Source organism: Ananas comosus, linkage group 14 (genome assembly GCF_001540865.1).
Source record: "Ananas comosus cultivar F153 linkage group 14, ASM154086v1, whole genome shotgun sequence".
NCBI lineage: Eukaryota > Viridiplantae > Streptophyta > Magnoliopsida > Poales > Bromeliaceae > Ananas > Ananas comosus.
The window spans coordinates 2846900-2859658 of record NC_033634.1 but is presented as its reverse complement, the minus strand read 5'-3'; the positions used below and the strand labels follow the sequence as shown (position 1 = coordinate 2859658).

Genomic DNA, 12759 nt, shown 5'->3' with positions numbered 1-12759 from the left:
GCTCTCTCTCCCCCTCTTTTTCTAAAATTTCAACTCCCTCACTCCCTCTAATCTCGAGTACTCTATTTCTCTTCCTATTATTTAATTATGCTCTCTCTCTCTAACCTATATTTTCTCTCCATTTTTTCTAAAAAGATGTTGAAATTTTTGATAGCATTATCTAAAATTAATTAAATGTACATTTTTTGTAAATGTAAATAACATGACTAAATAATATAACTGTGCGAACCAAACACATGAATGTCACATTCTTAGTAATAGGATGAATAGGAATTTAACGACCTAGCCCACTAGCAATAATAACTCGTTGGGCCCAACTAACAGCCCAAAATGCTTAAGCCCAGTTATTATTACTAGTGTCTAAGTCTCTTATAAACCCCATGACAACCCCAATTCTATCCGATGTGGGATTATTGGGGTGTCACGGTAATCTTTCATAGTGCGAACCAAACGTGCCCTTAATACCAAATGGGCTCTTACTTCTTATGCCTTTATTTATTACAGTTTGAAATTAAAAAAAAAGCTCAAGATGTGTTATGCCCTACTAATTCTACATTAATTAGATGAAAAAAAAAAATTATATATGAGAAAATAATGATCAGGAGCTATAGCGATAATAACTGAACTTTAGTATTTTAAGCAAATAGATTAATGAGTTATTAATGCTAATAAGCTAAATTGTTATTAAATTTGAGGAGTGCTTTCCCTGAATCCTAAGATGGCTTGTGAATGCTAAGACTTTTCTTGTTGATGATCATCTGATACAATGACTATAGAATGTCATAATCTCTCTCAAGTGGCCATTATATTATAAACATATACAAATGGATAAGCTAAAACAATCATTTGATGTGATCCTTCAATTAGTGACACCTACCACACGTGCATCCACAACTATCAAATATTTTTTCTTTATTATGTGATTCAATCTCTAATATATAGGATATTAAGGGACTATAAATATAGAGAGAGAGAGAGAGAGAGAGAGAGAGAGAGAGAGAGAGAGAGATGGGTGAGTAATAAAGAAAAGACATGTTAAAGTTATTTGGTCTTTGAAGGGAGAGAGAGAGAGAGAGAGAGAGAGAGCTCCTTATTAGCTGCTTTGGACCCACATTGACTGATAATTCACAGGATTAAAACAAAACCAAAAGGGAAAAAAAGAAAAGCTGTTCATTTTTAGCTGGATCCCAAAATTAAAGAAGAGCACATTACATGTTCCTTGTTCTTTCCCATGGAAGGCCTCTTCTAGGGTTTGTTTAGGGCTCTATATATAGCCTTAATAGGCCACTCATTGCCCACAAAGAGACGCATACGATTGCCGACATTTGATCGTAAATATCTCTCCGAGGATGAATATTTTTGCTAACTGTACTAGCAGTGATTAAACTCGTAAAGTTAAGGTAAAATGGATTTAAGCCACCATGTAATGAGACGCTAAATATTAAATGATTCTGAAGGTTATATGAAAAGCCCCATAAGTTCGTGTGTTTTACTAATGATCGTTCGATAATTCCTACTTTGTTGACACTTTACGCGAACTGTAATTAGTAAGGTTGATCACCGAAAAGAAAACGCAAATAAATATTGATCAAGAATTGAAAATAATAATAATAATAATGGCATCAACTTAGGAGTTACACCTGGTGCTAAAAATATCAACTCTTTCAAATTATAGCCTAGATTAATTGCCTTATCATTCATGAGACACAACCACAAAACTCTCACTTGTCCCCTTAACATGCATTTGTAATGAGAGCATTTTCTTTGAACTGATAGTCTCGAAAATGTATATTCTTACAATCCTTTAACTTTGGATAATTGCCTACATATCTCTTAAAATCTCTGAAATATCTCATTTATTTTTATTTTTTTTTTATTTTCAAATGTAACCCTCATGTATTTCTTTATTATTCAAAAATATTTCTACTGTTAGTGCCTGTCATATCATCTCGGGTTAAACCTGAGTTAAATTTTTACCGTAAAAGAATATATTTGAAAATTAAGGCAAAAAGCCAAAAAGTCAAAATACATTTTTTACCCTTGACTTAAGGATAAATAAGAAAAGTTACTGACGATAGAAAATATATATTTAAAAAAGTAAAATGATAATTTTATAGAGATAACGACTGTTCCTAATTGTTCACTAACAAAATTTAACTATAGGAGTATATTTGAAAAACTTTAAAAATTTTTAAAATTATATTTTTAATATTAGCCTTCGAAGGGTTCGTTTGAGATTGTGGAGAGATAGCTAAAAGTTTTTCAGGCATACATAAACAATTGTCCCTATGTTTTTTTTTTTGAGAGATAATTAAGTAGCATACTCTCTGTTTCGTTTATTTCATTTTAGAAATAAACTTAGCCGAAAATATGAATCAATTAGGAATCGACTTTGAAATATCAGATATCAATTATAAAGTTTTTTGTCATTTACGCTAGACACGGTCGGTGCCCCTATTTTTAATTTGCTAAAAGAAACAACACCTCATAGAATCAGGGTGATGTGGAGGAACGCTCTCCACTTCTTTAGGGAAGGTGCCAAAAACTAGTCACCATTTTCTCTCTCTCTCAGACATTTTAAAAATGTTGAAAAGGCAAGCAAAACGTTAAGAAAAAAGGGAAAGAAACATGTAACAATTATGTAGCATTGACAGGGGGATTGACGGGAAAGATCACTTGGGTTTCCCACAACTTTGTATTCTTTTGAATTTAGGTAATCATTGCCAAGCAAAAAAACAAATAAAAGATGTAGCCTCAAATTCAGGAGCAAGTTTGTATTATAACACTTACGCTATATCATCAATAATTAATCAATTATATTTTTTATTTAAAATATATAGTAAAAATATTTTTTTAGCGAGCATGACGAGACTCGTGAATTTAAAGAAATAATTTGATTAGTTAGAGACACTGAATGAGTAATACAACTGTACTGTTGTATTTTAGACTCTTTTTTTTTTCCCAAATTGAGCAGGCAATGCCAGATAGATCAGCCTATTAAAATGTTACACATCATCATAAGCTGTTTTGGGTTAAATTTTACTCCATGTTTGCTAGCATGGCAGGGAGCAAGATAGCCTCATTGTGAAGACTTCTTGATGAGGGTACATGTGGCGACGAGACCTCCTATTAATAAAAATTTGTTTGATTTTAAATCATCGGTCCAAAATACTTAGTTTTAATTATTATTATTTAGTTACAATCTGGTTTTCATCCAATATCGGGTGTCACCAACCCTCTATTCCGTTAGATTTTGACGCTCTCGTTAATCCTCCAATTACACATACAGTTCAAGATTACTAGATATTGTGAGGCTCACTTCACATTTTTAGACTGTAAACCGGCTCTAGTATCAAATATAACAATACGACCCATTAGCGAAATCTTGAATAGAAATAAAATACCGCACATTCTAGAGCATTCTAATATGTTTAATAATGATTCTACTCTTTTACCAACATTTTTTAGGACTATCCAATTTGAAGTTGAATGATAATAATTTAAAAATCTTGCATAGAAAATATAAAAGAATTTCAGAATATTACGAATCGTGAAACAAAAGGATCCTATATCTTATTGGAATTTGATCTATTTTGTTGTTGCAATAACAAAACAAGCTCCCGAAATATCAACTTTCCCTTGGTAAAAGCTGTAACGGCCTGACCCGCTAGCAATAATAACTCGTTGGGCCCAAACTCCCCCTGTTTAGATCCCGATGTCCTCGTCAGATCTAAACCAGATCACAGATAGACAGATAGACCAGAACCAGAATTACCAGACGATGTGAGATTCTAGAGGTGGCTCCCACCAAACCCGTTAGTGTAGCACATTGTCCCGCATAGCACTTAGCTCTCACATTTCCGGCTGGTACTCGGATCTGATACTAAATGGAACGATCCGATCCGCTAGCAACAATAACTCGTTTGACCCAAATCACCGGCCCAAAATGCTTAAGCCCAGTTATTATTATTAGCGTGTAGGCTTCATATAAACTGATCGAAATCAGTATCCCATCCGATGTGGGACTATTAGGACGTTACAAAAGCATGGAGCAAAAAGTGTAACATGTTAGTAAAATTTGAGAATGGAGCAAAAAGTGTAACATGTTAGTAAAATTTTAGATACGAAGTAAAAGGATTCGTATAATTCCTTTTTCTCCGCATCTCCAAACAACACTTTTAATCTCTATTAAAAGTTATTTATCTTCATTATATTTATGGAGTCCGACTACTGCACTTTCATAAGTTAGACCATTATAAACTCACAAATTTTCAACCGTAAGATATACTCCTTTAATCATTTTCATATATTAGATCATACTATTCAACCAATCATCCACTCAACTCTAGAAAATCACTATTATTATAGCTGGGAACTATTTATCATCTTAATCGCATATTTTTTTATTTAACAGTCGAAAATTTATGAGTATAAAAGAATTTATACCCATAAAAATATAGTAATCATACTCAAATTTATAATATTTTATAAATTTTTATAACGTGACTAGGATATTAGCTAGATTGAATGGTGGTGGGGGATCTGGGCCATAAATGACAAGATACCTGAACTGAAAATATGTTTTTTTGGTTTATTTTCTTGCAATAGCAAGGAGGAGATGGAGGAGACACAATAATGATAAACAAGAATAAGAGGAATTAAAATATTTTCGAGTGAGACATGGTACAATGAGTGTGACTACATTTGTCTATTTGGTCAATTATTATATACCTGATGAAAAATGTCTTTGAACAAATTCAGTTCAATAGTCATTATCTATATATATAGTATAGGCCAATAGGCCATTAAGAATTCAGATGATAATGATACGATAGATAGATAAGATTGCTCATATGAAATTCATTTATATCATGATACCATTTATGAATGGTTGCAGATAAAACCTTCTTTTTTATTTGCCAAGAAAAATTCTTCTTTTTTTTAATTTTGTTTTTTATTTTTGAACCACTTGTGTTTGGTTCGCTTCTTTCTCACCCTGGAATTGGAATCGGAATAGATTAATCCGTTTGTTGGTGTTTGGTACGCGGGAGTTCCATTCCGATTTCGATTCCCGAGTGAAATGGAAATCTCTCAATCATCTCTAGGCCGGATTGGAAGTTGAATCCGGACAGAATGAATATTTATTCGGATTAAATTTATTTTTTCAGCTTTTTTAATTAAAATATGAGTTAAAATTTAAAAATTAAATATAGAATTTTAAATTTTAATTTGAACTTAAATTAAAAATTAAAATTTAATCAAGTATTTCGAATCTAACTTATGAATTTGAATTTAAATTAAATTTTAATTTATATAAAGTTTTATTAAAATTTTATTTCAAACTTAAATTAAATTTATGGATTCAAATTAAAATTAAAATTGTAATTTTAGTTTGAATTTGAATAAATCAAAATTTAGTTTCATATTTTGAATTATTCACTCAACTTCAAAGTTTAATTTTTTTTTAAAAAAAATAGATTTAAAATTTCGACATTATTTCAAAATTTTGATGTAAATTTTTAATATTTAATTTTTAATTTGAATTTAAATTAATATATATTATAAAGATAATGTTAGTATATTAATTTCATTACGTTTTTTATATCCACAACTAAACACCGATAATGTGAATGATTTATTCCTATTCCGATTTAGGTAATGAACCAAACAGAATTAGGTAATGAGTCATTCCGATTCCGCTTCCAGCTTATTTTGATTCTGACTCCGATTCCGACTCCGACTCCGACTTCGAACCAAACACGCCCTTAGGTTTACATTAATAGGTGTTTAAGCTAAAATAATGCTTTATAAATCAAAAGCCAACTCGGTGCTTCTACTTTTTTTTGTACCTAGATGAAAAATATAAATAAATAAATAAATGAAAGCATGCAGAGATTATACTGTTGGGAATCGGGTACTCGTCCCGGTACCGAATTTTGCTCTGATAGTGACGGTTGTGGATCCGGTACCGATTATTATGATTTCACAACGAAAGCGTCAAATCGGATTTTTATTATAAACCCGTCTCCTTCGCAAAAACTGATACAATCACAAAAGAGAAAAATCAAAACAAAAAATATGCGAATAAAATAAAATTCATTAAATAAGGAAAGATTACACCTGACTTTTTTTCTGCATAGAATAGCTCTAATCTGAACCCTCTTTCTTGAATTTCTTTTACTTTTCTCACGTCTTCTATAAATCCGCAAAGAAAACAATCTTTCACGTGCACCTGTGCACTAGGTGCGCTAAACTCATGGCTACTCTCTCTCTCTCTCTCTCTCCTTCTCTATGGGCAGCAGTACCTTCTCAGCCTTTTTGCTTAATTAATTCAAGCCTTAATACTATTATATATACAGCGCCCACGAAAACGTACCCAACTTCTAATATAATTAGAATTCACACTCCGACAAATATTTAAATCTTAATTAATTTATCTCTAATAGATTTAAATATTTATCTTAATCTAATTAGATTTATACCCTAATTAATATTTAAATCTTAATTTATCTCTAATAGATTTAAATATTAATCCTAATCAAATTAGAATTCAACTACAAATCTAACCAAATCCCAACATACACTTTCAAAAACAATCCGGCAAACAATTTCATTTTTACTGGCAACATATAAATTGAGGAGTTAATTAATTAATTTCTACCCACTCTTTGAAAAATCCCACATATTCAAGGATGAATGATTGTTGGGATTGAATAAATGGGTGTTGGAATTGGATAAGACACATTCATATTGCCTTCCCAATTATATTGGAGAAGAATAAAAGGAACAGTTGTAGTGACAACTGATATTTGCTTGTTTGTGTTCTTAAGTACCTAAATTATAGGTACAATATTAGCATGTCTTTGAAAATCTTCAAAATATCTACTTTTTGAATGATTAAAATATTTTTATTGACTTCAAAATAATTATTCATATATACCTGTTTATTCTAGCTAGAGTTTACTAATGGGATTGAATTTTATGAAAATATTTTAGGAATTGAGGGATATGTTTAAAAATTTTTGACAGTAATAAAGAGCACATAAATAAAAAACTCCTAAATTATAATATTCTCATCCTATCTAATGTGTTAAAGCCCTGATTGGTTGGCGGCATAGGCGGGGAAAACGAAAGTTATCCCCGCTATTGCGCCAAATGAAATAATTTTTGGCCGGGATATTTTATTCTGGTCAAACTTTGCTATTCCCGGCTGTCTCGGAATAGCAAGGAATTTACTATTCCACCATTTTGATGGAATAGTGCTATTCCAATGTTTAATTTCAAACTTTATTAAAATTATAAATTAAATTAAAACTAAATTATATAAATATAATATGTTATATATTATAATATATTATTTTTATTATAAAATTATTAATTGCACTATATTAATACATATTATTTATATTTAAATATTAAATATTATAATAAATTATATTTAAATATTATAAAATATTATTTTTATTAAATTTAAGTTTAAGTAGAATTATAAAAATTATTAATTTATTAATAATAAAAAAATTATAAATTTATTAAAAAAATTATTATTATCAAATTATAAATTTATTATAGTAAATTATTTTTATTAATTGTTCCCACCCCTATTCTTATTTTTAAAATTTAAAATTTAAAATTTTATATTTTATATTTNTACTTCAACCAAACACTATTTTACTTATATCTGGACTAAACCCAATTCTCAACCAAACAAAAAATTACTCTAACCCCATCTTAATCCTGAACTTAACCCTATCTTTAGAACCCAATTTTCAACCAAACAAAAAATCACTCTAACCCTACCTTAATTCTGAACTTAACACTATCCTTGAAATAACTAATCTTACCTAACCAAACGCTATTTTTTTTATTCCTAGGAATAACCCAATTTTCATCCAAACGCAAAATTGATTTAATCCCCGTTTATACCTCAATTTATATTTATTTCTGGAATAACCACTTTTTGTTTATCTCCGAACCAAACGATATCTAAAACAATGACATGGAGCAAAATTGATATATATATATATATATATATAGAATTATGCTCCTATACTATCAATAGTATCAAGCCCTTAGTACTATTGAGTTTTTGGCCGTTGGATGAAAGGATGTGCGGTTAGGATGATAGTGGTCCCCTAGGGTTGAGTGGGTGGTTTGGTTTAATAGTATAATCTAGCGGGTGGAAATGATCACAGAGTAGAACTAACGTTAGAAAACTCTATAGTACCAAAGCTTGGTACTATCAATAGTATAGTAGCCGGACACTCTCTCTCTCTCTCTCTCTCTCTCTCTCTCTCTCTCTATATATATATATATATATATATATATATATGAGTAGAGTTACTATACTTTTGGAAGCATAAAGACTTAATGCTTCTGACTTTTTAGTATTTGGATCAACCCCTTAATCTTTGGATTAATATTATTACCCTATAGAGACGGCTCAATTTTAGAGAGTATCACTATCATCCTAATTGTACAATATTTATCAAGGGTAAAAAATTCAAAAGTACCAATTTCTTTATACTTTCGAATATATATATATATATATATATATATATAGTAGTCTCCTGTGCTTTCGAAAGTACGGAGGCTTCCGTACTTGTAAGTTGCTTTCGATGATAGGACATCCGATTCGACGATCGGCTTCGTTAGGCATAATCTACGCTATTAGAACTATTTAGAAACCAAATTTTATAATTTTTCGACATCATTTACCAAGCGATCAAAGGGTCTCAAAAATGACTATTTTAACGGCCGATGTGGCACATTTTTAAGTTCAACGGTGTATAAGTATCCAAATTACATGAAACTTTAATAAAAAATTATACTTAACATCAAGAGCAAAAATAATACTTCCGATTTGAAAATTGAGTCTTTTATTATTGTTTTTTATAAAATTTTTATTTTCATCCGTTTATTTTGAGACTACTCGTTCATTAGGCAAACGAAGTCAAAAAATTATGAAATTTGGTTTCTAGATAGTTCTAATAGCATAGATCATGTTTAACAGAACCTATCATTGAATCAGATGTCCCATTATCGAAAAGAACTTGCAAGCACGGAGGCTTCCGTACTTTCAAAAACATAGGAGCCTAGCTCTCTCTCTCTCTCTCTCTCTCTCTCTCTCTCTCTCTATATATATATATATATATATATATATATATATATACTATTAACAGTACTAAATCATTTGTGGTATTAAATTTTCGACTCTTGAATGAAGAGATATGCAGTTAGAATGATAGTTATAAGGGTTCCATAATGATATATTAACTGACCGTATCTAGCCCAATTGATTATGGACTTGATAATTAGTATATAAGTTTTCAAGTTCGTAGCTCAGCTGTTTTATATGTTAAGCTAAATTCATTTCTAAAAATTGAACAAAATGAATAATATACTATTTTTTTCTAAAAAAAAAACACATTTAAGTATTGATATTGGTGATAATTTTTTTTTGATTACTTAAAATGCTTTGAGGTTGTTTCTCTAGCGTTTGAAAAGATATTCCACCAACCGTGACAGAATTTGAGTTTCAATTCCTATTTTGTATGCACTAGAGCTTGTTTAGTCGGATGTAATTATAATATAGTACAGTTAAAAATGTAATGCACTAAAAATATAATTATAACTATATCTATTTTATCCCATAGGCATTAAAAAAACAATCTAGATCATAAATCCAAATCTAAAAGCAAATTTTAGAAACCCAACTTAAAACATGATCCCAACTTGAGCGCGAACTATGCTATAAAAATCTGATTTGTCAAATGCAATTGATCGCAACTTTACAAAATGAATCGCGCATTGTACTGACAAAATGATCAATTTTTTGCACCATTTATTAATGTACATTAAGTTATTATACATTCAATATTTTCTATTCACTAGTTTTCTGATTTTTAAGCACGATTTTTTATTTTTAAGGCATATTATATTTTTGGTTGCACATTTTAATCTTCAAATTTTAATTTATAATAATTTTTAAGTCAAAAATTTTAAATTATTTTAATTTAGTGTCACAATTCAATTTAATTGACTAAATATAAATAAACGCTAATATAAATAGCAATAATTAAAATATTATATTACTTTTTTATGATAATATAATAAAATAATAATTAAAATATTATATTATCGTTCAAAGTTTAAGGACCAAGTAATCAAATGGCATAAGGATAAAAAATGTACATTATACTTAATTTTTTTTAATGAACTACTAAGTTAAATGAATTTGACGTTACAGAGGGGAGGATTTGACTTGACCGTACACAGAAATTAAAAGCTAGCGTGACGCGTGTCGTAATGATATTACCACCCCCCTTTATATAAGAATCTCCTCCCTCACCCCTTTACTCTTCCCATTCCCTCTCTCGTACCCTCGCTCTCTCTCTCTCTCTCTCTCTCTCTCTCTCTCTACTTCGACACTTCGATCTTCGGAGGTGATAACGTAATGATTTGTTCCTTCTCTCTTTTTTTTAAAAATTTTTTTCTCATCGATTCTTGTTCTAAATGATAGGATTCGTTTCTTTATTTGATTTCGTTTCCGAAGATTTGGTTTCCGCAGTGGATCTAACGATTTGTTGCGCTTTTAATCGCAGGTTTTCGATAGTTTGGGATAATCGATCCGAGATCCGTGGAATCCCGATCGGAATCGGATCATTCCGACCGGGAGATTCGTCGCTGTGAAATGGCGATTTCGAATCCGGAGAGCGGTGTAGAAGCTTCGAGAAAGCGGGGGAGGGAGGGAGAGGGGGAGGGGGAGGGGGAGAGCGCACCGTCGCCGTCGGCGTGGAGGTCGGAGCGGGCGCAGAAGCTCTACTCCTCGAAGCTTCTCGAAGCGCTCCGCCGCGTGCGCCGCAACACGGCGGCGGCGGCGGCGCCGCCGCCGCGGAGCCGGCTGGTGCGGGAGGCGGCGGATCGGGCCCTGGCGGTGGCGGCGCGGGGGCGGACGCGGTGGAGCCGCGCGATCCTCGCGAAGGCGCGTGCGGCGCCTCGGCGGCTCGCGGCCTCGGCTCGGCGGCCGGAGATCGGCGGCGTCGCCGCCGCCTCCGGCGCGGCGGCGCTGCGGCGGAGGAGGAGGATGAGGAGGGGGACTGGGGGGAAGGAGAGGGTTCTGGGGCGGCTCGTCCCCGGCGGGAGGAGGCTCTCGTTCCCGAAGCTCATCGAGGAGGCCTCCGACTACATCGCCGCGCTCGAGATGCAGGTCCGCGCCATGAGCGCGCTCGCCCGGGTCTTATCCGCCCTCGGACCGGACCGGCCCGGCTCGTCCGAACCCGACCGGACCGGTTCGTCAGAACCGGCCTGAACCCCCTCGCCCCGCCCCGGCCCAAGGTCCATCTCCCTCNAAGGTCCATCTCCCTCTCCCCCTCTCTCTCTCTCTGTCTCTCTCTTCCTCTCCTTTTTTTTCTAATTTTGTTTTTTAATTTTCCGCCTTTATATTTTGCGTAATTTTGTTGTATATTTTGTTGCCTCTTTTATTTTTCCTTTTTTGCCCCCTTTCGTTCGGTTGTATCTTTGACGCAACCTGTGTAATTGAATGCTGCTTTTTTAGCCCCAGCGTAATGGTATTTTGGTAATTTGCCTATTTGTATTTCATGCGCCATAACAAGATATATGTATATATCAATTTTTTTTTATTATAATTAATTTTTCTTGCATGAAATTTTAATATTGATTTAAAAGTAAAGGAGAGAGAGCATGGCATTGTGGTGCATATATGGATGTATCATTTGCATGCTGTGTAGTCTCTAGCATTATTTAGAACAATAATAATGGTCATGTAAAGAATTTAAAGTCCGGGTATTTTACATAATAAATGTCAATTTTTAATGCTGTGTCAACTACTTTTTTTTTTTTTTTCATTTTTAATAAGAAGCAACAGCCCATCACTCAATTTCATTAACATTTTAGGGCTATTTGGTTGTATACAGTCGCAATTTTATTGCTTATCTAATTATATGATGAGGTTCGATTACAACTGATATATTTATCCCTCTCGTCCCTTAAAAAAAAAAATATTTCATCCAACTAAATGATCTCTTAAATAACCGCTTCGTTCGTTTTTAAGAAATGAATTCATGGAAAATCGACTTCAAATTTGTAATTTTGAACCTCGATCATTAAATTTTTAGCGAACTGTATTAGATAAGATGGATTATTTAATATATAATTGTTATAAGCTACAGTTGTTTCCGATAAGAGAGGAGTAGGGGACGGAAGATCGCGACACGGACTTCACTCTACCTGCAGCAGGTAGAGGCGACATTCCCAGGCTGGCGCGTTTTTGTTGCTGCTCATTTATTTTGCGGCCAAGTCTGATGTGTCCTTACATTGGATTAATTAATAATATTTTATTATTAAGAATTTAAGTGTCTATCAGTGTGAGTTGTATCTACAGAATAATATGACGTCAATAAGATATCGGCACGAAAATTATATGCATTGATGGCACAACTTTTTTTAAATTAGTAATTAGTTTTCTAAATAAATTAAAAAATTTTGATAAAAATATATAATAAATAATTATAATATTTTATTGCTGAAAAAAATAAATATTTCATATTATTATGTATTGGCACACACATTTTTTGTGACTAGCACGCATCGCAGAGCCCTGCATGCACCATGCCAACTACAAAATCAACAAAGATAATTTAGGCAGCTATTTATTTATACCAAGAATAATATGATATCCAAAGTTAATTCTAAATCTCCTCAAAATCTTATCAGATTGTGCGTTCGAATCTGGACCGT

General features: G+C 32.6%; 1 protein-coding gene across 1 annotated transcript; it reads left to right on the top strand.

Annotated features, from left to right (window-relative positions):
- LOC109720044 (transcription factor bHLH148-like) lies at nucleotides 10162–12446 on the top strand. Its single transcript, XM_020246916.1, has 3 exons — nucleotides 10162–10453; nucleotides 10605–11337; nucleotides 12192–12446. Exon 2 carries the CDS (start codon nucleotides 10694–10696, stop codon nucleotides 11309–11311), a length of 618 nt encoding a protein of 205 aa, XP_020102505.1. The 5' UTR covers nucleotides 10162–10453; nucleotides 10605–10693; the 3' UTR covers nucleotides 11312–11337; nucleotides 12192–12446.